Source organism: Culex pipiens, chromosome 2 (assembly GCF_016801865.2).
Source record: "Culex pipiens pallens isolate TS chromosome 2, TS_CPP_V2, whole genome shotgun sequence".
Classification (NCBI taxonomy): Eukaryota; Metazoa; Arthropoda; class Insecta; order Diptera; family Culicidae; genus Culex; species Culex pipiens.
The window spans coordinates 71,348,046-71,373,656 of NC_068938.1; the positions used below are offsets into that span (position 1 = coordinate 71,348,046).

General features: G+C 38.2%; 1 protein-coding gene across 1 annotated transcript; it reads right to left on the reverse strand.

Moving 5' to 3' along the window:
• Nucleotides 1–4,898: 4,898 nt before the first annotated feature.
• Nucleotides 4,899–22,715, reverse strand: LOC120422576 (transmembrane 9 superfamily member 2). Its single transcript, XM_039586067.2, has 4 exons — nt 22,089–22,715; nt 11,022–12,211; nt 10,794–10,953; nt 4,899–5,715 (listed from the first exon to the last, which is right to left on the reverse strand). Exons 1-4 carry the CDS (start codon nt 22,239–22,241, stop codon nt 5,212–5,214), a joined length of 2,007 nt encoding a protein of 668 aa, XP_039442001.1. The 5' UTR covers nt 22,242–22,715; the 3' UTR covers nt 4,899–5,211.
• Nucleotides 22,716–25,611: the final 2,896 nt, after the last annotated feature.

Consider the following 25,611-nt stretch of genomic DNA (forward strand, 5'->3'; position numbering starts at 1 on the left):
CTTATGATGTTTCAAATTAGAAAAGTACAAATACTAGGACGTAGGGACCATCCATAAACCACGTGGACACCTTACGGGGAGGGAGGGTCAGCGATTGTCCACGCTCCATACAAAAAAGATTTGTTTATCCACGAGGGGGGAAAGAGAGGGGGTATTTCAAAAAAGTGTCCACGTGGTTTATGGATGGTCCCGTAACAAAATGCGTCATTGTTACGGAAATTTAAGAGCATGACCGCATGACCCTTGACCCCCTTATAACTATAGTGTACAGAGCTAGAAGGAAACGGTATTCTTAATACCAGCAGTACTTTCAATGAAAACTGTGTTCTTATCAATCATGTCACATGTATGAAGTGAGGAAGGCACATGGGAAAGATTTTTGATTCGAACCGACTTTTTCAAACATGTTTCCGCTAGTTGCCGCTAGGGGCGTGATCGTCTTCTGCGATTGTAGCTGGCGGGCATTAATGAAATGAGACAGTGCCGGCGAAAATGAGCGGGGGTTTAAAAAAAATACAGAGTTCCAGGAGAAAAAAACGTTACCGTAAGGAGGTTGGTGCCTTCCTCACATTCATATCTGGAGTTTTTTTTTAATAGGTCCTATAAACATATGAAATACATTATTATTATTATTAGTTTATAGGACCTTTTTTAAAAAAAACTCTGGATATATCGAGAAATTAAAAGTGAGAGTGTGTGCAACATGGAGTTAAACTTTCTGTGCAGTTGCTGTGAAGCTTACCAAGGCTTTTCGAAAAGTTTAACTCCATGTTGCACGCACACACTCTCATTTTTAATATCTCGATTAAATACCTTTAGTAAAAATATCATAATTCCCCTTTAAAAAGTTTAACACGCTAAGCTTTATCATTCATTTCAATAAATAGGGTCAGATCATCAATCTTTTGGGCTTGTGGAAATGTATTTTGATTACCCATCCAACGATCGTCGCATCGATGAGTCGCATGCTAGATCGGCTATCGGATCTAGCCACAGAGTAAGACAGAGTGACCACTGCCTCTGATTTTTGGTTCAACTTTGTGGTACATCGCAGGTAGGGGCAGAATGGACCATGGGGGCAGAATGGGCCACCCTTGGTTTTGGGCTTTATAATGGATTTAGACCAACTGTAAGGCAAGGGTCTTATAAAGGACGTCAAATAACATCACCATACCGAAAACGACGTTTGATTTCATTGTATTTTTCGAATTATGTGCAAAGATGTAAATTTATTGACAAAACCACGCAAATATTGTTTATTTCGAGGTTCTTAAATAAGCTTTCTGAAAAGTTGGATTGTTTGAAAAAGTTTGCTCAATGCTTAAAACGTTACTAGATGCTACTACCAGGGTATACAAACAACAACGGGACCTTAAAATCATTTAGAGGCTTGGTGGTGGAAGTGTTAAATTAAAATCCACTTGGGGGCAGAATGGACCACCCTTTTCCTGCCTTATAAAAACAATCAACAGTTAGAAAATTTGAGCTAAATGGATTATTTCACTCCTGGTAGCTTCACAAATCTCGTTTAATGCAACAAAAGATGATTTTTTAGTTGTTTCGACGCTTAGTTGTAATAATAGTGTCTTTTTTCGACATATTTACACTATTTTCAAAAATCTTTGTTTTTTTAAGTTACTATTTTTATAATGTGATCAAATTTCATGGAAACTATAACGGAAAGGTCCCTCAAGTAATTTCTTATCACCCTTCAACGTTGTATTAGAAGAATTGGCTTGTTTTCTAAGGTGGCCCATTCTGCCCCGCAGGGTGGTCCGTTCTGCCCCGCACCTTGTAAAGTTAGTCGAAAAAACTTTTTTTTAAAAGTGGCTCAAAAATAGTTTTAAGTAAAAAAAACATCAACCAAGTATACAACATTGAAGGGAACATTCCAAAGCATAAGCCTACTACAATGGATTCATAAATTTTTATGTTTTTCTATGGTTTTTGGTGCATTTCCCTTAGGCGGTCCATTCTGCCCCCCCCCCCCTGTCCCTACATCGCACGCCTGCTACCAGCAAACCTTATGGAGCCAAAAATTGAAATGACTTTTCTTCGGCCTGGTCACTCTGGCTTACTCTGTGATCTAGCTTTTGAGAGGGTTGTCAGATCTGCAATGTTTTGGACTCGTTGGAAAGGTCTTTCAAATACCTTTCTTAAAATATATATGGGGGTCATTTCGCGCCAACTGGCACACCACTCGAAATCTCGGATTTGTTTTCAAAAAGACGTAAGAACCAATGGTAAACAAAGCCATTTTTGCATCGGCATTCGACCTACTTACGGAAAAACAATTTCTAAAATGCTTAAGATTTTTTATCTACACGTCTTGCAAGTGCCTCAAACTAAAAATAAATGAAATTTTGTTCCAATTTGGAGAAAACGAACATTAATGTCGAAGGTCACGGTGGCTCTTACGGCTTTTTGAAAACTCACCCGAGAAATGAACACTCTCTGATCAAGCTCAAATTTGGTGGAGCTGTTGATACTATCAGAACATGTAAGAACCCCGATTTTGAACCAATTTGGACCACCCCTTCTTTTTGGCACCGCCCCAAAGTTTTGCGATTTTCGTCATTTAAAAAAAATCTTTTTATTTTTTCAAATAGCCATATCTCGGAAGCAAAAAAATGATACAGCAAATCTTGACAGTTATTTTTAAAACAAATTGGACGCTGAATTGAATGGCGTCATCAGATTTTCACTCGATTATCTCCGGACTGGCTGAACGGATTTTGACCGTTGTGGCCTTATTCGATCCGTCTCTCCCCTAAGTCGATATTAAAAACGCTTCTGCAGAGTGGATTCGTTTATTTGAATGGAACTAATTGGAACGACTGACACACGTGTTCAACAAAGTGTTCAAATTCCATGGTACGATTTTGAAAAACGTACCATGAAATTTGAACACTTTGTTCGTGGTTCCCATTTTCATGAACGCTTGTTCACGATTTTGGGAACTCTTTTTTCTCCGTGCAGAAGGGCCGCGACGTTATTTTTTTTTTAAATTGATTAAAAAATCTATTTTAAATGCTTTGCGGTCGTACAAAGGGTCATTGTACTCAGAAAAATAAGCTTAATCGTTATGAACAATAATTTAAGCTTAATTTTAGGATCCAATAGAGAAATATTCTGATAAAAAAAAATAGGAGCGCGATTTTTTTTAACGAATTTTAATTATTTGTAAAAAAACGCAATTTCTCAAAATCCGTATTTTTTGATAATTCTAGAGTTTTTTTAATAGGTCATATAAACATATAAAACACAAAAGCTTATAGAACCTTTTAAAAAAATCTAGATATGTTTTAGCGGACAAAAAACCGCAACTTTTGAGCCAAATAGAAGTATGGAGAAAAATATTGCCGCCGAATTAATGTGTTTTTTGGAAAAAATAGAAATAGCAGTCAAACTTTTTTTACTTCAGTTTTTAATGCAAAATCAAATTTGCAATCAAAAGTACCTAACAGATTTTTTGACAAATGACACCGTTTTCAAGATATAGTCACTTAAAATTTAATTTTAACTTAAAAAAATCATTTTTTTTATTTTTAAAATAGTATTCGTGATTGTCCATTCCTAAAAATATTTTTTTTTTCGAAAAGTACAGAAAATTTCGGAACCAAGACTAACATTTTGAAAGGGGCAAACTTTCAATATTATGCCCATAACATTTTTGAAAAAATCATAAGTACATAAGCTTCTCTATGGCTCAAAAGTTGCGGTTCTTTTGTTTAAAAAAAATCGGCAAAAAATACGTGTACCTATTTTGTTCTGAATAGTCCTACAACTTTGCCGAAGACACCAAATCGATCAAAAAGTTCCTTCAAAAGTTGCAGATTTTCGAATATATACGTAACATTTTTGTATGAACAGCTGCCAAAAATGTATAGAGACTTGTATGGATGAGCCAATGACACAAAGTAGCTTCTTTGGTCATAGGGAAGGCCCAAACAAAGTTTGAGCCAAATCAAAAAACAAAAATGGTCGAAATCAGCCGATTTCGTAGAGAATTGCTCTATGGATGGACAAACGATGCAAAATGTTTCTTTTTTAATTTCTAAGGAACTACTCAGTTCTTGACTCAGTTAATAAAAAAAACGCAACCATTATTTTATAAGTTATCGTAGTTTTTATTGATTTCCACTTTTGTTTTCCGTAATTATCATACTTAGCAATTTTTCTCGTGAATTCTTGTTTTCTTCTGTGTTAGACATAATTTGTTTGCTTTCATTTTGTTTTTATCATACATTAACGAAATCGAAGAAGAGTCAAACTGCGTGCTGCTGTTGTTGTGCTCAACGGCTCCAAATCTAACCAAAATTGAATTTGTTTTCAAGTCTGTTTTATTAATGCTCCGCTCCTCCTCTGCTCAACAGTTGAGCACCGAGCACCAAAAGTACACCGAATTTTAGAGATCTAATTTTTGTGGGTGGAAAAAAAGTGTGTGCTTTGTAATTGTTTTCCAAAAAGGTAGTTTTCGTTATTGTGTTGCTTTCATTCCTTTCTCTACACGAACTATTTTATGTTTTACTTTTTCTCAGAGCACTACTGCGATTGCGTTCGTGCCGGTTGGGCTGTGTTTGCCAATTATTCCAAATTACAAATATAATACATACCCTAACAAACAAATACTAGTTACAGCAATATTTTTTTTATTAGTTTTTTTTTCTTTATTTGTTTATGTCTCGTTTGATGCATCCTGAACGCACAACTACTTCACCGGTGTTTGTTGAATAAATAAACACAAAGAAGGCATTCACTCCTTGCTTACTTTCGTTTTGGACGCTAAAACTAATCACACGCCGTATTGTTTGCATTCCTGTTCCGGTCAATCTTCTCCTTTTGCGGGATTCTTACTTTGCGCAATTACAATTTCAATCAATCACAAGTCCTGTGTGTTTTTATTATTACCTTTCTTCTTCTCTGTTGGATGTGCCATTGTGTGTGTGTGTGTTTGTGACCTAAATTTACACAAGTATTTGGGGGTGCAGCTGCTGGCTTGCTAAATAGTTAGTTAGTTTGCTGCAACGCGCGCGCTTCCTAAAAATCAGTGTGAATTATACTTGTAAGTGTTACTAACTTTTTGCGGATCGTTCGTCTCTTTCTTTCTCTCACTTTTGCACGTAATTAAATAATAAGCTTAAGTGTAGACAAGATTATCTCAAAAATAGAGAATAATTGGGGAAAAAGAAGGGAGGGTCGTCACTTTCCTTAGTCCACCTTGACCACGCTGTAGATCTTGCGGATGAACCAGAAGCAAGCGAAAAAGCCTATCGACCCCGTCAGCAAGAAGAACAAAAACACCATAATGAGCGTGTAGCCAAAGTAGAGGAAGGTCGAGGCGGCGTCCTCGATCTGCAGCTTCGTGGCAAAGTAGTGACAGCAGTAGATGAACAGATAGACCGCCGTAAAGCCCGACGTGAGGAAGGATCGCCACCACCAGTGGTAGTCCTCGGCGCACAGGTGAAAGTAGCACAGCAGAATCGTCGTCTCCGAGCAGGTGATGACCAGGATCAAAAACACCAGAAACAGAAAGCCAAACATGTAGTACATCTGGCTGGACCAGAGCGAGTTCAGGATGAAGAACAGCTGGATGAAGATGCAGCCGAAGGGCAGGACGCCGCCCATGATGATGCCGGGCACGGGCTGGGTGTAGATCGACTGGTCCGGGATCTGGCGCGGGATCTGGTTGGTGCGGACCGGGTGCTCCAGGGACTGAAAAAAGAGGGAAATTAATTTTATTAAGTTTGTTAAACATGGTTTTAAAAATATTTAATTGCAAAAATAAAGAATATTTGAAAAATTGCTATATTTGCGAAACATTTTGGAATTTGCTTCCAACCTAATAACCATTCAAATCTATAACCAGATCAAGACTTGCCCTCAAAATTTCATAATGATTGTTTGAAAAAGAACATGTATTTTTAAGCGTTTTCAATACAAAATAGTTGAAAACGCGATAAATCAGAAAAGTTTAAAAAAGGCTACAAAATTGAAATCGCATTTCTCAGCCAATGCACAAATGAATCTTTAAGTTTAACAAAATCATAAAAAATGGAATCGCTTAATTTGAAAATCATAGATTTAGGTCATTCCCTAAAAGAGCACTGAGATAGCAAAATTTAAACTTAGAAATATCTATCCTCCCTGCAAAGGCTTATGAAATGATCCCAGTTTAAAGGTTCTCCAAATCTCTGAATTGCAAGTGTAACATCCTGGAGCAGAACTGTTTAATTCTAATAAAACACTAATTGAATCGAATTAATTTGAAAATTGAGAATAATAAGTATTCTGTAATTTAGGATATTTTAATTTTTTTGTAGAATTTTCGAATCTTTTTATTTAAGAAATATAGAATTTAAGAGAATTTTTAAAATTCCAAATAAAAAAAGGTTTTAAATTTTCAAATCAAATTTACAAGTTTTCAAGCAGAGCAATTCTCTGTGATTTCGGTCATTCGATTTTTTTTTAGTATTTAATCCGGCTGAAACTTTTTTGGTATGCCCAAAGAAGCCATTTTGCATCATTAGTTTGTCCATATAAATTGCAATACAAATTTGACAGCTGTCCATACAAATATGATATATGATCAAAAGGGCGTAATATTGAATGCTTGGCTTTTTTGAAATGTTAGTCTTGATTTATTTATTTTTTAAATATTGTTTTCGAAAAGATCGGAAATTTTCACAAATGTTTAATATCTTAACAATGAAAATCGGACCGTTAATTGCTGAGAAATCGACATTAAAAAATGGTGGGTTGTTTGGGTGAGACTTAGAAAACATAAATTTTCCTGTTTTTAAACCTTTGCATGGCAATATCTCAGCAACTAAGGTTCGTATCAACAAAGTTCAAAAAGCAAAATATAGAGAATTTTCTCAGTTTTTCAAAAGTGGGCACTAATTTAAAACAAAAATAATAACTGCTACTATTTTCAAAAAAATTACCTAAAAATGGCTATTACTTGAAAACGGTGCACTTTATCACAATCACAGATTTTTGCACCCTCTGGAAATTTCTGAAAAGTTGGCATTTGATGTCCCCTAAAACATATCAGAAAATAAAAAATAAAAAATGGTGATTTTTGCAAATGAAGTTTTAGTGACAAAAAGTGTTTTAAATTCACTTTTTGTCATCACCAAATATTTTTTACCGTGTACAATTTTTTTCAGTGTAGTTCTTATTCATACCTACAACTTTGCCGAAGACACCAAATCGATCAAAAAATTAATTCAAAAGATACAGATTTTTGAATTTTTATATATCATCACTGCCAAATTTGTATGGAAAATTATATGGACAAATTATGCAAAATGGCTTCTTCGGGCATACCGAGAGAATTGCTCAGCAGTTGAATTAAAAAAAAAAATCTTGAGGTATCTGAACCTTAAATTTTAGAAGTTCAAAATTTGGATTCGTCGTTGAATCTTATAATTATATAATTTAAGATAATGTTTATTTTTATTTTTAGAAATTTGTATATTTTTAAAACTTTTTAAACTTAAGAATTAGAAAAAAATATGGATTTTGATGGATGGACTCATCAAAAATCAGAATATAAAATAAAAAATTGAACTGCGAATTCATAAATAAATTTTAAAATAAAATAATTTCAAAAGCTTTTTTCACAATTCAATTCAGAAAAAAATAGAAAAACACATAATTATACAATAAACAACAATAAATTTTGAAATCATGAAATTTTAAATACTAAAATTAAAAACATGAGGCTTAGAAATTTAAAATTTAAAAAATCACGAAAATTGTTTAATTATTGTTTATTTTTAAAAAGTACAGATTTGTAAATTGCTTCAAATCTGTACTTTTTAAAAATAAACAATAATTAAACAATTTTCGTGATTTTTTAAATTTTAAATTTCTAAGCCTCATGTTTTTAATTTTAGTATTTAAAATTTCATGATTTCAAAATTTATTGTTGTTTATTGTATAATTATGTGTTTTTCTATTTTTTTCTGAATTGTTGAATTTTATCATTGTAATTTTTGAACATGCTTAAAATTTTGAATCTTTTTGTTCAAATTTTGAATTGAGAATTTTAAGAATTTTAGATTTGTAGATTTGTTGTTGTTGTTGTATATAATTAGGTTGTTTTTCGGCTCAGCAGTCAGAGACAAATTCAAAAACTTGTAGTTTTTTCTTTATTCCGACGTTTCGACGCGATATGCGGTCTTCTTCAGGGGATTCTGTAGGGACATTAACAAAAACATAGCAATACGAAAATCATCAAGTCACAATAATACAAATCTTACAGAAAATACAGTTTTCATGTCCGGGGGCTTTTCAGCTAAAGCTGCATTTGTCAGGGAAGGTAGCATCAAAAGGTGCTGTGAACATGACCAGAAAATGTGTTTAGATAGTTGCAAAAAGTGGAAAACACTAACATAATTACTGTTCTGGAGCGCCAAAACAGCTAGATCTTCGATCAACAACGAACACGGAGCAATATCACCTCAAGACTAACCGACAAATAGAAAAACTAGACAGACAAAACTTTGCATGCAACTTGCATGCAAGGTCGTGTGGGTACTGCTGGATGTTATCTAGACGAACAGTACTAATCCTGCTCTTCTTCCCTGACATTCGTGTTTTGTTTTGGTTTTGGCTTTCGTTTCTTCGTTTTTACCAAATGCAAAATTCCACCATAAATCGAACTCAAACCTTCAACATCACTCTTTTTGTTGACAGTTTGATCCGTAGTGAAAATATGACACATTTCTAGAACAAACTAACATGTCGCCTCAAGAAGTCGCTTAGGGCGGATTTCCCTAACATCATGTTGGCCACCCGAAACGAACATACGATCAACAACATGTTCACAAGGACAAATACCCAATCCCCCCCAACATGAGAACCAATGTTATCTACAAGATCCCGTGCGGCGACTGTGAAAAAACCTACGTAGGCTACACGACGCAGTACTTGAAATCGAGGATCAGCAAGCACCAATCAGACATCAACAAGTGGGATGAGCTGCTGAACGCTGATGATGACACCGAGATTCACCGGCTGAAGGACCGAACTGCCCTCATCCAACACAGCATCGAGGAGCAACACCGTTTCGCGCTGGAGAAGACCGAGATCCTGGACCAACATCGAGCCAAACCTGCCCTGGAAATTATAGAAATGTGTCATATTTTCACTACGGATCAAACTGTCAACAAAAGGAGTGATGTTGAAGGTTTGAGTTCGATTTATGGTGGAATTTTGCATTTGGTAAAAACGAAGAAACGAAAGCCAAAACCAAAACAAAACACGAATGTCAGGGAAGAAGAGCAGGATTAGTACTGTTCGTCTAGATAACATCCAGCAGTACCCACACGACCTTGCATGCAAGTTGCATGCAAAGTTTTGTCTGTCTAGTTTTTCTATTTGTCGGTTAGTCTTGAGGTGATATTGCTCCGTGTTCGTTGTTGATCGAAGATCTAGCTGTTTTGGCGCTCCAGAACAGTAATTATGTTAGTGTTTTCCACTTTTTGCAACTATCTAAACACATTTTCTGGTCATGTTCACAGCACCTTTTGATGCTACCTTCCCTGACAAATGCAGCTTTAGCTGAAAAGCCCCCGGACATGAAAACTGTATTTTCTGTAAGATTTGTATTATTGTGACTTGATGATTTTCGTATTGCTATGTTTTTGTTAATGTCCCTACAGAATACCCTGAAGAAGACCGCATATCGCGTCGAAACGTCGGAATAAAGAAAAAACTACAAGTTTTTGAATTTGTCTCTGACTGCTGAGCCGAAAAACAACCTAATTGTGTAATACAGTCGAGAACAACGCTTCGTTGTTGTATATAAACACATCAAACATTAAAAAAATATTGTTCTTCAATTTTTTTTTAATTAGGGTTTTTAAGTTGCAGAATTAAATAATTTGGGATTGTTGAATTATTTAATATTTTCAGTTACGTAATTGAGATTCCACAGTTTTTAGAATTCAAGTATAGACAGATTTTAGGGGCCTCAAAATTAGAAATTTCTTAATTTCAGTAGAATTCCAGCGTTGCTGCAAAGTAATAGTAGTTTATACAACAAGTTACAAAAATACGTTTTTCAGCACGAGTCATACAATTATCCAACGAGGTAAATTGAAATTTATGCACGACAAGTGCTAAAAAAACATTTTTTGCAATTCCGTCGTGAAACTACTTACTTTTCCTGTCATTCTTGAACGACGAAATAGCCTACTTTTCTGTACCAAAAATAACAGAATCGAATAGCAACTCTTTTCAAAATAAATGCTGAAAAGTTCTACTTTTCAGCACTGAAATGGGTGCTGAAAAGTTAAACTTTTCAGCACTTGTTTCGAAAAGTAACACTTAACATTTTTTTGATTTAAACGATTAATTGACAAAATACATGAAAATTCGACTTAAAATTTAACTCAATGGGTGTTTTTCGAAATTGCAAAAAATGTTGTATGGAACTCGTTGCAAAACTTGATTTTTTCAGCACGAGTCGTACATTTAACTTGTTGCATAAACTACTATTTTACAATTCCGTCGTGAAATTGCCAACTTTTCCTGTCATTTTCGAGCGACGAAACAACTTACTTTTCTTTACCGAAAATAACAGAATAGAAAATTAATACAATTCAATACCAGTGCTGAAAAGTTCTACTTTCGGGCATGCACCATTCGTAATACCATCTTCGTTTAAAAATCTGGATCGGAATGTTAGTAAATAATGTGTATTGATATTTTTAAAATTATTTTCTTACAGTGTTAAAACAAAATTTTAAAGAACTAAAACGTAATTTGGTTAGACTTACCCGCTTCCTAAATCCAAAGTACGCCCCAACGAAGGTCAACGGCACCGAAACACCAAACCAGAGCGCCAGCAGCGCAATCAGCGTCGAGAAGGGCACCGCTCCCGAGCTGCCCTTGCTCCACAGGATCAGATTCATCACGAAGAACAGTCCAAAGACAATTCTGTCGAATAAAAAAATAAAATCAAGTTAAAACCGAGAAATGCCGTTGAACGGACCCCAAATTCTTACCCGGGACTCAGAATCGACGTCAGCAGCACGTTGCTCTTCCACTTGATGCCACCGAAGCTCTTGTAGATGCGGGCCGAGATGTACCCGGCGGGTGTTCCGAGCAGCACGAACAGTACCATTGCGCAGGTCATGAGGGCACCTCGGTTGGCGGGCGACAGGAATCCGAGACAGGCGAAGGCCAGCGTGACCAGCGTCATGCAGAACACCTGAATGCCCGAGCCGAGCAGAACCGACAGGAGCATTCCCTTGCGCGGAGGCCGGAACACGTCACCGTGCACCAACTTCCAGCCAAACTCTTCCTGGGCGTCCTCGCCAGAGTCCATCTGGTTGTAGCGGGCAATGTCCTTGTGGAGCGTGCGGAGCATAATCATGGCCACCATGCCGGACAGGAAGAGGACAATCACCAACGAGTTGAGGATGCTGAACCACTGGATGTTGGTGTGGGGCATCGATTCCAGGATGTAATCCCACCGCGAGGACCACTTGATCGTGTTGTTCGGGTTGAACTTGACCGAGTACGTGTACGTGATGTTCATCTTTTGTCCGTTGGGGAGGGCGCTCGACGGGATTTCGATCGGGTCCTTGCTGGTGCAGTCCGGCTGGTCCGGGTTCTTGTGGTTGATCGACGACGGCACGACCTTCACCGAGATGATACGTCCACCGTTCTGCTTGAACGCCACACCCCACTCCTCGGTGGCTCCGCTGTGATAGGTGATCGTCAAGTCAACGTGGTTAAACGGATAGTAATAACCGGCCTTGTTGTAGCTCGGATTGACCATGCAACCCTCGTCTCCGTCCGGATGTCTCCGCACCAGACATCCCATCGGGAACCCGGTGCTGCAGTACTGCCGATCGTTGTCCAACGGGTAGCACCACGTCACCGGCATGTTGTCCACGATCCAGTGATGCTGATAGTTCAAGCTCATGCCCTTCTTCAGGATCATCAGCCGCCGGTCGCTGTCCGGATCGCCCCCGGTGTAGTACTTTGTGCACGCCTTCTCGCACGTCTTCGGCTTCAGGAACTCGATCTTGTACGGACCGGGCCGAATGCGCTCGCCAAACACGACCTGGCCGAGATTTTCGACCGGGGAGTTCGCTTCGTCGATCGGGCAAAAGTCAAAGTGGTGGAACTCGTACGGGATGACCGATTCCTCCGTGTTGAGCCGGTTCACGTACAGGACCACCTCGGACTGGGGAGAACGGAATAGAAAGTAGGGGTTTAAAATTAGTTTAAAGGTATTTGACACATTCATAAAGATTACAAACGCTTATATCTTCCTTCCGACAAATTGAATTGGCGTGATTTTCGCTGCTATATTTAGCAAAACATTTTTGTTATCGGAACAATTCAAAGTTTTAAAAAGACTGAGCCTTCCGACCAACGTCACCAACGCCATCATGACCCTAAGAACACCAATTGGTCCTACCGACGCGACGGTACAAATTGATAAAAAAAACTAGGATGGAAATCCCTATGTCCACACATTAAAACATAACGTAGTCCCACGCCATTCTGGTTATGTCTGTGACATAACTACTTGATTTTTGTTATTTGACTAAAACTTTCCGGGGGCTTTCTCATGACCAAAGAAGCAATTTTGCATCATTGGTTTGCCCTTACAGGTCTCCATACAATTTTGGCAACTATGTTACGGAAAAATTCAAAAATTTGTATTTAAATTGGGAAGGAATTTCCTGATCGATTTGGTTTTTTCGGCAAAGTTGTAGGTATTGGTTAGAGCACTACAGAAAAAAAAACAAACCTCTTAGAATAATTTACCCAGTTTTCACATTAATTTTCAATCACTCAAGGTTGAATTCCCAAAATCCGTATCCCTAGATTTTTTTTTAAAAGAGTAACAAAAAAGGTATTAATTTTCAAATATCAAGGAAAAACGTAGTATTTTAATGGAAAATCAAATTCGCTATGGAAAAGTCGACGGTAACATTTCAAAAGGCATCATGTACATTTTGACACTTTTTGGGTTATTGCATATTTTGAAAGTACTCCTAATAAGCTACCTCTCCACTAAAAATGAGCAAAAGTTACTTCAGTAAAGTCTGTTTAATCATGATTTTAAATAAAGTAACATAAACAAAATCTCTGCCATCAGCAGTCCCTGTTTATATAGCCCTGTCAACCTGTCAAACAAAAGACTACATGAACCTCGTGACGAAAAAAAAGCATCATGAACAAAGCGCCATTACGTACATTCGGCGAAGAAAAACGAATCATAACAAAGCGCCCCCCTCAATGACAGCAGGGTGATATCGACGTTGGTGATTTCAAAAGGAGTTATGTTTGTTTTACTCAAATAAAATTACGGAAATGATGTTTTATTGAATTTGGATGATCAAGTATCAATAAAAGCAACGTTTTTCATCGTTTGTTATTATTAGAACATCTTATTTTGCTTTTATATTAAAATGGGAATTGAAAATGTATGCTCAACATTCAAATGCGTTTTTCTCAAAACGCATGGTTTGTACATGATGCTTTTTGAAATGTTGGCGTCGAAGTATACTTTGAAGAAACAAAAAAAATAAGCTTTTCAAGTGTCACTCAAACAGCATAAACAGCACCCAACTTCAAATGCCGATACCGTAAAATGGGGTGACATTGATAGGATTTCAATTTATTTTTAAAGTATTGTTCAACCGGTAAGATTTTTTTCATGATTTATGATTTTTATGCTTAATTAATTGGGCCTTTCCTGTGACCAAAGAAGCCATTTTGTGTCATTGGTTTGCCCATACAAGGCTTCATACATTTTTTGCAGCTGTCCTGTATCTTTTGAAGGAATCTTCAGAACGGTTTGGTGTCTTCGGCAAAGTAGTAGGGATTGAAGAGGATTTATCAGAAAAAAATTGGTACTCGAAAAAAATTTACGTTTTTTGTCTCAAAAATTCAATTTGCTAAAATCTGTTTTTTTTTTAATTTTTGATTTGTTTTAGGGGACAAAAAACTGCAATTTTTGAGCCAAAGAAAACTATGGCAACAATTTATCCATCGAATTTTGATTTTTTGAAAAAAATGTATTAAAAAAAACTCATCTAAAAAGATAAAATTTTACTCGATTTTATTTTTGATTTCAGTTTGTAAATCAGCAATTCCCCACGAAAACAGCATGGAAAAAAACAAAAGTGCTCGGATCGTGGTCAAAATTTTTCTGGGGGTTCCCTGGCCGAAATAATTAGACCCGTATTTTTTTGTTTGGCCATTAGGGTGACCTACGCCGTGTTAGGGTGGTCTGAAAAATTGCCATTTTCGTCGATTTTCGCAAAAACCACTTTTTTCGAAAAATCATATCTCCTCGCCATTTTAACCGATTTCTATTGTCTTATACGCAAATGAAAGGTGATAAGTTGGCCTTTCAATGAAAAATAGTAAAAAGTTTCTAAAATCTAACCTAACATATGAAAAGGGCGTATGAAACTTTAAAATGCCGTTTTGGCGGTGTCTGGACCAAAGAGCCTATGTCTGGAAATATTTTTATCGGATTCCTCGGACATTTTTACATAACATACTAAAAAATGGGAGGAGTTCATTAACAGGATTCTGAGATATGATTTTTTGAAAATAAAATCCGTGTTTTTTCACGGAGAATGACGAAATTGGCAAAAAATCTACTTTTTTCACTAAAACTGCGATAACTTAAAAATTTCAGCGATGACCTATACATGTCTGGGTATCAAAATTTTTGTAATTGAAAGACGCAACTTTTGGTACCATAACATCTATAGGTCATCGCTGAAATTTTTAAGTTATCGCAGTTTTAGTGAAAAAAGTTGATTTTTTGCCAATTTCGTCATTCTCCGGTTTTTGCGCGCGGCGCGTCAAAAAACACGGATTTTATTTTAAAAAAATCATATCTCGGAATCCTGTTAATGAACTCCTCCCATTTTTTAGTATGTTATGTAAAAATGTCCGGGGAATCCGATAAAAATATTTCCAGACATAGGCTCTTTGGTCCAGACACCGCCAAAACGGCATTTTAAAGTTTCATACGCCCTTTTCATATGTTAGGTTAGATTTTTGAAACTTTTTACTATTTTTCATTGAAAGGCCAACTTATCACCTTTCATTTGCGTATAAGACAATAGAAATCGGTTAAAATGGCGAGGAGATATGATTTTTCGAAAAAAGTGGTTTTTGCTAAAATCGACGAAAATGGCAATTTTTCATACCACCCTAACACGGCGTAGGTCACCCTAATGGCCAAACAAAAAAATACGGGTCTAATTATTTCAGCCAGGGAACCCCCAGAAAAATTTTGAGCCCGATCCGAGCACTTTTGTTTTTTTCCATGCTGTTTTCGTGGGGAATTGCTGAAATGTAAAATTAAATTTTAAAAATTAATTCACAGATTCATTGATAAAGTGCACCGTTTTCAAGACTGAAAATAAAAGTTTTTCAATTTTTAAAAATAGTGTCCATGATTGTCTTGCTGAAAATATTGTTTTCAAAGACTTGAGAAAATTTTCAATAAAATTGCATAAGAGATATTCAAGATTGGACCTCTGGTTGCTGAAATACAGTGAATAAAAGAAAAATAAGCAAGACAATTTAAGCTTTTTAAGGGGTAACATACATGTGAATAAGTAAAAATCAAGGCTGTTAAACGATGAAATTATCGTTGATAATATTATCGTCTGACGATAACGATAATATATCGTTATCGTTATTTTGATAATTCTATCGGCTCCCCTCTTACTAACATTTACACACAAGATCCTCTGTATTTACTCTAAGCTTTAAGAAAAATGTAATTACAAAAGCCGACTTGGTCCAAACAAGGTCCCAGTGCCGAAAAGGACCAAATAAAAATAAATTTATGAAAAAAGGACGATAACTCATTTTTTAAATCATTCTTAAGCATGAGCATGAGCATGAGCATGAGAGACCACCCATGGTTGTCCTTCTCCGTTGCTGAACAGGACCGTAATATCCTATCAATACAACTGACCATACGCTTAAACGATCTAATGGTGTTTCCCTTTTCAACAGCATGTATGAATGCGTTGAAAAGATAAAACATCAAGGTCATTAAAACTAGATCTGAAGCAAATAGGTAACAGTCATTGGCCACCAACGGCGCCCGCCATGTCAGTTTGTAGATCTCGGGGGGATTGGGACGGGAATGTTAGTTAGCACAGGTTGCTACCAAGGGTGGGTTCTATACGATATCCACACCCCCACGTGTGCCGGAAAACTACTTCTACTTGGGATTTTGTTAGTGGGAAAGGGTAATGGCCAGGATTCATCATAGAGGATGATGATGCGACCCAATAATCAATAAATTTTGTTTAATGATGTGATGTATTATCCATTCTCAAGGCAAACAGTCGGAGGATGCGGATGAGATTATTCCCGGTTATTTGGTGTTAAGTTTAGCATAAATGATTCAATCTTAGACAGCCGGCTGTGGAAAGATGAAACCAAATAAAACGCGAAACCGCACGGACCGAAAAACACACACAATCGGGGGGAAAACAAAGACGGAAACGGCAACGAAAATTCGGCTTGTTGACCGCGACGCGAACCGTTCAAATTCTCCAAAGCAACTGTCAAACCATCGCGAAATCACCCGGGTCGAAATACACGCGCAATCGGGGGGGAAACAAAGACGGAAACGGCAACGAAAATCCGGCTTGTTGACCGCGACGCGAACCGTTCAAATTCTCCAAAGCAACTGTCAAACCATCGCGAAATCACCCGGGTCGAAATACACGCACAATCGGGGGGGAAACAAAGACGGAAACGGCAACGAAAATCCGGCTTGTTGACAGCGACGCGAACCGTTCAAATTCTCCAAAGCAACTCCTCATTTTTTAAATCATTCTTAAATCGATTAATTCAACCATATCATGTCATGCTTTCACTAAATATATATTTTTTTCGAAAATACTCAAATTTTCAAAATTTGGGTTATGGATTCATACATACATTCAAATTGTGTATGCTTCATATCAAACTTTTTTTTTTTCGTTTTTTCGTCGTTTGATATCCATATTGAAAATGTGAATATTTTCGAAAAAATGCGGTATTTTGTGGAAATTTTAGTATACGGTCCAGACTCGATTATCCGAAAAAAATCACTTCGGATAATCGAAACTTCGGGTAATCGAACCACGAATTCTTTTTTTTTCGATGTCTAATTTTTGATTGTCGAGCTTTAGTTAGGGGTCAACTACAACTACGCTAAAATGATTTAGAATTTTTAATAGGTAATCAACAACTCAAATTGGACTAAAATGGGGATACGGAAGGCATCTCTGCTATTTTGGCCGCCATCTTGGATTTAAAAATTCTGAATCATTTTGGCGTAGTTTAGGGGTCATACCTAAGCTCGACAATCAAAAAATTAGACAACGAAAAAAAAATATTTTTTCGTCATTTGATTATCCGAAGTGAAATTTTTCCGAGGCCTTCGAATAATCGAGTCTGGACTGTACTTTCGTAAAAATACGGAATTTTGTAAAATAAATAGTATTTTCCAAAAAAAAAACTCTATTAATGTGAAAAAAGCAAACCAAATTTTGCTTCGTTTGATACCCATATTGCAAAATTTGAAAATTTGAGAATTTTCGAAAATAAATCGGTATTTTGTGAAATAGTGAAACATAAGGTCCTTATCATTTAAGTCAATGTATACAAAACAGGTTGTACATTCGGTATATTTTTGAAAAATAAAATAAAAATACAAATTGTATTTTACAAAAAAAAAAACTCTAATACAGTGAAAAAGCTTACAAAATTTCGCTTCGTTTGATAACCATATTGTAAATTATGAAAATTTGAGTAGTTTCGAAAAAATACGGTATTTTGCAAGGTATTTTGTGAACAATTTTGAGTACATATTTATGCTTTGAAACTTACTACATTTTCAAAAATATATTCTTAGTGAAAGCATTGAAAATTTAACATGATATGGTTGAATTAATCGATTTTAGAAAGAATTTTAAAATGAGCTATCGTTTATTATTGGCGATAAGATTATCGCCGATAAAATTATCTAAATAACGATAACGATAGAACTATCGTTATCGTTATCGAGCCTCGATAATTTAATTGTTAACAACCTTGTTTCGTTTTACGGAGCAAGGTGGGGGACGCGGCCTCAAGTCAGTCCAAGTCCGGTTTCTTGTGGAAAAAAGGGTAGTGGCCGAACTAGTATTGCATACAAAATGAACACCACCGGAAGATATAGGGGATCGGGAGGGGGAAGGTGAAAGAAAATTAGTGTAGGTGTGAGTAGTAAGAACTTGGATGACTTGAGCAGTTACGGTAATCTAAGTTTAACACTGAATAAAGGAAATCTGAAATTATGATCCAAAGTAAAAAGGCCCGGAGAAATTAAATTATGAGTTAATTAAATAAGAAAATGTAACTAATCGCAGATTTATACAAAGGAAACCTATGATGTATTTCAAATTTAAAGGAAATTTAAAAAAATACTGGAAAACAAAAGATGAAAACTAACTTGTCTAGGGAATATAAATCTTGAGGACTTTTTTCTGGGCCCCGTCCTGTCGCGTCCGTCAGTAGTCTTGTCGTACATTACAACTAGAAGCAGATCTGCTAATGAAATAGTACACTCCGACCAGTTCAACTGATCATTTAAGTCCAATTATTCATTTACGGAAAACTAACTAACTTGAATCAACAACCTAAACTAAACTGTCTTAAAGTAACTTGAATCTCAAATCCCCGAAATTTTAATTGCAAAGCCAAACATTCCTTTACCTTGTTTTTAAACCTGACTTGCCGCTTCCAAAACCAATAAACATAAATGAACAGTTCATACTTTACAAGTTGAATACTCTTCATCAAGAAGACTATTTCGTGCCTTCCATTTCATTAGGGCACAGAAGCTCTGCAAACAAGAGTGTATCCCTATCATACCTAATATAAACTGTCATTTGAGTGAAAGAGATGAACTCCTGTTCACAAAACCCTTGTGTCCCTTTGAAATGTTAGGCTCCATTTCGTGCTTTCCATTTCATTAGGGCACAAAACTTTTGTAAACAAGAGTGTATCCCTCTCACACCTTATGCAAACTGTCATTTGAGTGAAAGGGATACATTATTTTTTACAAAAGTTTTGTGCCCTTTTGAAATGTTAGGCTCCATTTGATCGTCAAAACTCCAGTAAATCCTCGATTCGCAATAATGGTCGATACAACCATAATCCGAAAACCGTTAGTTCAACAGATTAACGAATTTTGTCCGATATCATTTCATTATTGATTGATCGAGACTCTATGGATTTTTTGACAATTATGAATGGTTATTATTAGACCACATAAATTGAAATCAGAGATTCTATTAGCATTACTTAACTCGCTTACACATAGATAGAGTCTGGAACTATTAAACAACCTAAAGTTACAAAAAAAACTAACTATTCTAAGTGCCTTGCAAAAAAAAAAACTCAATTATCAAAATACCAAATCCTAACCTAACACCCACTTTAACAAAAGAGGAAAATCTCCTCTTTTACTGTTGTGCGTAAGCGTTGCTTTGCTTTATGAATTTCTACCTAAGCTAACGATGTATCAAAAAGATTTAAACCTGTTCCTACCAGATTTTACAAACAAGAATATTGAGATGCAAATAAAAAAAAAATCAATATCTTGCAATTTTACATAGTATAAAAGTTGTGATTTCTATCAACACAATTCGCAATTTTCAGTGTAAGAACGGGCCTTGACCGATCTTATGCACCAGGTTCCCAACGAACACGCACTGCCCTTACACCTACATCTCACCTTTGCTCTGAGTCAGTACGAGCAGCACGCTAGAACACGCTTTGAGTGTTCGTGCCAGGCATGCACACCTTCTTTTCCGGTTACACATTTTAACTCGGCCGGGGGTGGTACATTACGTAGGGTTTGATGTAAGTATAAGCGCCTAACCATTTATAGTGTGCCTATCAATTTTCATTAAAGCAAAAACTGTTTTATTTTTAGTTTGAATTCAAAAACTAGTTGTTATTTTACTGTGTATTGTTTTCTCCTGAAATCTTTCCTAGTGTTGAGTCGTGTTTATCTGTTGCTATTTCTTCTGTCGCGGTGTTTTGTTACAATTTTTGGTCCTAAGCATGTTATAAAAGTTTACCAAAAGTACAATAGTAATATTTGTGTTAATCCTTTTACCATTCCATAAATTGAGTAAGGGCTCAAACCTCACTTTTCAAACAAAGGGTGAAGATTGAAGAGAATAATGAGAGAATAAGAGAATGATGAGCGTATTTTAAAGAATAAAAATGAGAAGCTGGATGTATTAGATGTAAAATAAGACAATAGTTAATAAAAAGAGATACAAAACAAGCTTAGATTATAGTAATGATAATTTATAGGACAGATAAAGAATTATTCAAATAAATAAATTCGCAATAAAATCAAAAAAGATTAGGCGAATGATAAATAGACTTGATATTACTAGTACATTAAGGAAAAGTATATTTTTAAGGAAAAAAAAAAACAAAGTTTGTTACACCAGTATCAATTGGTAAAAAAGAGTGGAAAAGCTTTGAGAGATAAGAGAATCAAAAGTTAGTCAAATCAAAATCAAATGATGGATATTAAATAGAAGAATCAGTGAAGAATTGAGAATCAGTAGAGCAAAATAAAAAAAGGAGATAGGTGGTAGCTGGAAATGGAAAGGAGAGAAACCCCGTTGTGCGATGTTTCAGGTACATCCACAGCAGTTGACTCAACATACTGCGAATCGAAACAATACCGTCTACAATCACAAATTACTTCCCTTTCCCACATTGTCGCGCCCCTTTCTTTTAGCCGTCTCGACTCTGACCCGCGGTGGTCAAAGGTTTACGATCCGTTTCCACAGGCCACCAGCTAGGTCATCATGAAAACCAAGCCAACGTGGAGGTAAGAAAATAGGACACTCGCAAGGAACCAGAGCTATACTGTTCTGATCAAGATAATTCGGATGATCTAACAGAACTACGGATGTAGCTAGTTACGCTCCTTCCAGGATGTTCCTTACGTGGACGTCAACCGAATAGCACGCAACAAGGTCAGTGCCATTGCATGCTCTTAGGTATCAATCCTTGGCCTGCAAGTTGTGATTTCTATCAACACAAGTATATAAATATAAAATAAATGTGTGATATATATCAACATCGGAAACCATCTTGGCAAATAGCCCTGAAACGACGGCAACGAGTGGCTCCATCTCCAGGGAATTTAATTGTTAACAACCTTGTTTGCAATAAATTGTTGGTATTATAAATAAAAGTTACTTTTACGTCATTTGAAATAAATATATTTTTTGGAAAGACCATAAAAGCGATTTAAAAAAAACTTTCCAAGGCGTTTCCTCTCAAAAATTAAACATCCAAACAGCCGATTAAATTTTTTCAATCGAGAGGAATATTTTCAAACACAGCTAATATTTTATTTAACACCTAGCTACACCGCTACACTCCAAATCTCGAAAAAAAGCTTTTTTTTGCATGGAATTTCCAACTTTTTTACGAGTTTGATAGTTAAGGTGTTCAAATGCCTTTTTAAGTGCATTTTACATTTCAACAAGCTTATGCTAATTATAATTGAAAATTATGCATTTTGAAATGGATAATTATGTATGAACATTATGCATCGGTAAAATTTGAAGTTTTAAATTTAGTTGTGTTTCCAAGTTTGCATCATTCCGATGGAATTTCCACTCAATTTACAACAACGCGATAAAGATTAGTTGCATTTGCTTCAAGTTTGGCAAATATTACATCGATCGGAAAGAGTTGGTTGGCTTAAAAATTTCCACAAATATAAAAAAGGGAAAAAGAATCTCTCCTAAACCGCAGCACAACCCTCTCGCGCGTGGTGATAACCTTATCTGAAACAACCCCGCTGATGACTTGGTCGGTGCTGTTGAGTTGGAGTAATTCGATAGAGATATCAAGACAAGTTGGTTCCCCCATTTAATACCTTCTTCCCCTCTTCAATCAAAAACCATGCCCGCGAATGAGTAATTCACGATTTGATGAGTTGTCACTCTTCGGGGACTGGAAGAAGGTGCAAGAAGTCATTACACACTCACCTTGCAGGACTTTTGCATCTCCGACTGCCGGCAATAGTTGACCGGGGCCAATCCGGGCAGATAGAAGGCACTCGCCGGTCCGGAAAGCAGTGCCGTCACCAGCAAAATGCCGGCAAGCGGTCCCATGTTTGTTCTGGAACTTGTCTTCGCCATTACGTCTTGGGGCCAACCAACTCTTCCACTTCTCCACGTCCTCCTTCGGTGTGGCCACCGAATCGGATTGTTTTCGCTTCGTTAAACCGTGCCCAGATTAAAAACTTGAGAGGCAACGCAAATGGATTCCCCTTGTCGTGAAGTAACGGCAGCCCTCTGCCCTCCCGTCTATTTTCTCCGGCCTCCGCGGACCTCGCGACGGTTCTTATTGCTTCTTCGTGGAACTTGGTGTTTTTTTCTTTGACTTTTCCACTTTTGACGTAGCACTTTTGTCCCCGTTGAAAACTCCCACAAATCACACCTTGCTTCGCAAACTCCGGTCAATCCGGAACGCGGACACGTTGGGGCACTCGCGGACACTAGCTTTGGGTGGAATTTCAAGCGATTGGAACCATTTTGGCCACTATTTCGGCTCCGAAACACCGATTTCCGCAGGCTGGAGAAAAAAAAAGTTTCGATTTGACACATCGACCGATCGACGACGTCGAACGTGAAAACGTCACTGGCAAGTTGGCTGCGTTCTGTGACAGTTTGTGGTGGATGGCTGTTACAGGGGGTTGATATCATTGTTTTTTCAAGTTTTTTTTACCGGTTAACCCTTTACTGCCCTTTTTTTTTTCGAAAATTCTTATTTTTACCGTGTTTATTTTGGACAACTTTTGTTCTGCGAAATCTTGACTTCTTTCGTTTTATATTTTTCTTGTTTCATTTTTAGTATTTTAATTTGCATGTATCTTTTTTAGTTAATGTTAGTTTCTGATTCTGATAATTGGGTACTAAAGCCCTATGTCAATTTTCATGTACAACGGTAAAAAACACGATTAAAAACCATTTCTAATCCCTTTTTTTCATTTTAATGCAATTTTTTTTTTGACAAGGCAACATTTTTTTCGATGGATCAACTATGGTCCCCTTGGAACGAGCTGTCAAGTAGGAGCTTTTCTGTCAAGAAGGACCACGAGGTTAATTTTTCAAAATTGATTTAAAAATCCATTTTAAACTCTTTGGGGTCATACAAAGGGTCATTGTGCTCAGAAAAATAAGCTTTTTCGCTGTAAACAATAATATCAGCAATCTAAGCTTCATTTTAGGATCCATAGTTGATCCATCGAAAAAATGTTGTCACGTCAAAAAAAAATTGCATTAAAATGAAAAAAAAAGTGATTAGAAATGGTTTTTAATCGTGTTTTTTACCGTTTCTTGTTAGAGTAATGAGAAACGCAGTGGATTAGAAACACGTCCAATCGGTAGAAGTTTATTAAAACTAATAACTGTAACCAAGCTGCCGGCACACAGTGCCTACTTGATTGCGCGCAGTCTTCAACTCAACACTCCTCCTAGACTGCTGCAGTCAAGCCGATCATCCCAGCCAGCTTCTCCGTCCTGATCCTGGCTAGTGGCTTCGTGAGAAGGTCCGCCACCATGTCCTCCGTTGGACAGTAAACGCAGCTTACCTCCCCCTTCTCGATCTGGTCCTTCGTGAAGTGGAATCGCGTGGCAATGTGCTTCGCCCTGTTGCTGAACTTCTCGGCAGACAGCATCTTCAAGCAGCTTTGGTTGTCTTCTTGGTTAACGATCTGCTGCTCGTCATTCAGTTCTCGCAGAGGCACCTTCAGCCACAGCACCGCTTCGGAAAGCGATACAAACTCGGCCTCGGCGGTTGATAGCGACACACAGCTCTGCTTCCTGCATGCCCAGCTCACCGTTCCGCCGTTGACCTTGAACACGAACCCGCTGTTGGATTTTCTGTCCTCACGGTTTTCCGCCCAGTCGGCGTCGCAGAATCCAACGATCCCGCTGTCGGTTCCGTTCTGGCTCAGTCGCAATCGGTAATCTTTGGTTCCTTTCAGATACCTCACGACCCGCTTCAGCTCGTTCCAGTCGTCCTGCGTTGGCCTGCTGGTCTTGCGGCTCAAGATGGACACCGCCGCCGAGATGTCCGGCCTCGTGTTGACGGCAATGTACAGCAGCTTCCCAACCAACTTCTGGTACTCCTTGTTGTCCGGAAGAGGCTCCTCCTCCGACTCGCGCTTGATGTACCCCGGATCCAGGGGAACAGTGGACACCTTCGCGTCCGCAAGTCCGCTCGACTCGACGACCTCTCCGATGTACTTCCGTTGGCTCAGGAAGTAGTCACCTTGTGCGTTCTTCTCGATCTCCATGCCGAGGTAGAACCGGATGTCTCCCAGCACGCTCATTTCGAAGTTTTGCTGCAGCGCTCCGGCCAAGGCCTCGATCATCTTCGGATCTTCGCTCGCAACAATCAAGTCGTCCACGTACACAAGAACGTAGCACCAACGTCCAGCTCGTCGCTTGCGGTACAGGCACGTGTCCGCCACACACCGCTCGAATCCTTGCCGCTTCAAGGCATCGTGAAGCTTCTGATTCCAGGACCGCGCCGCCTGCTTCAGTCCGTACAGGCTCTTCTTCAGCTTGCACACCTTGCCTTTGGCGCCTTCGAATCCGCGTGGCTGACGCATGTAAATCTCCTCCTCAAGATCGCCGTATAGGAAGGCGGTCTTGATGTCATACTGCTTCACGGTCATGCGTTTCTTCGCAGCAACAGCCATCAGCGCGCGAAAGGTCGTTTGTCGCACAACCGGCGCGAACACTTCTTCGTAGTCGGTCCCGTATTGTTGGCTGAATCCTTGCGCAACCAACCGTGCCTTGAACCGCAACACGCGACCATCCGCGTCCCGCTTGATTTTGTAGACCCATTTCGAGCCAACAGCTTTCCGACCCGGGGGCAGGTCGACGAGAGTCCACGTCTCGTTGGCCTTGATCGACTCAAGCTCATCGACCATCGCTTGCTTCCAGCGCTCTGCGTCCGGCGACGCCATCGCCTCCGCGTAGGTCCGCGGCTCTGCAAGTGGATCGTCTCGGTGGCCAGCTGCTAGCCCTCCAAACTCGACATCGTCGGCATCATCGTATTCGCTGGAGTCGCTCGAATCGTCCCCGAGTGCCTGAGAAATGGTGGACACGGGTAGACCTTTGCCAGAAACGATAAAGTCTTTGTACTTGCCTGGAAGGATGTGCTCCCGACCGCTGCGCCCCAACACCCCTGACCCGGGTGGTTTGGAAATGTTTTGCGGAGGGAGCACGTTGGTCATGGTGGAACTACTGCCAGCTACTTGGTCATCGACCACAGCACCGGTCCTAGGCCCAGGGACCACAGCTTCCACCACAGGCTCTTCGTGGCCGTCGTCTTCGAGGACATCATCAACATCGAGAGGCTGCTCCTCCTCAACGGCATCCGGTTCCGGCGGAACCAGTCCAGGGTGCTGCGCGGCATCAACCTTCGGAGTTGTACCGAAGTCAAGGGAAATTACCTCCGGTTTCTTCTTCGTGACAGCCGCTTTCTCGCCCAAGC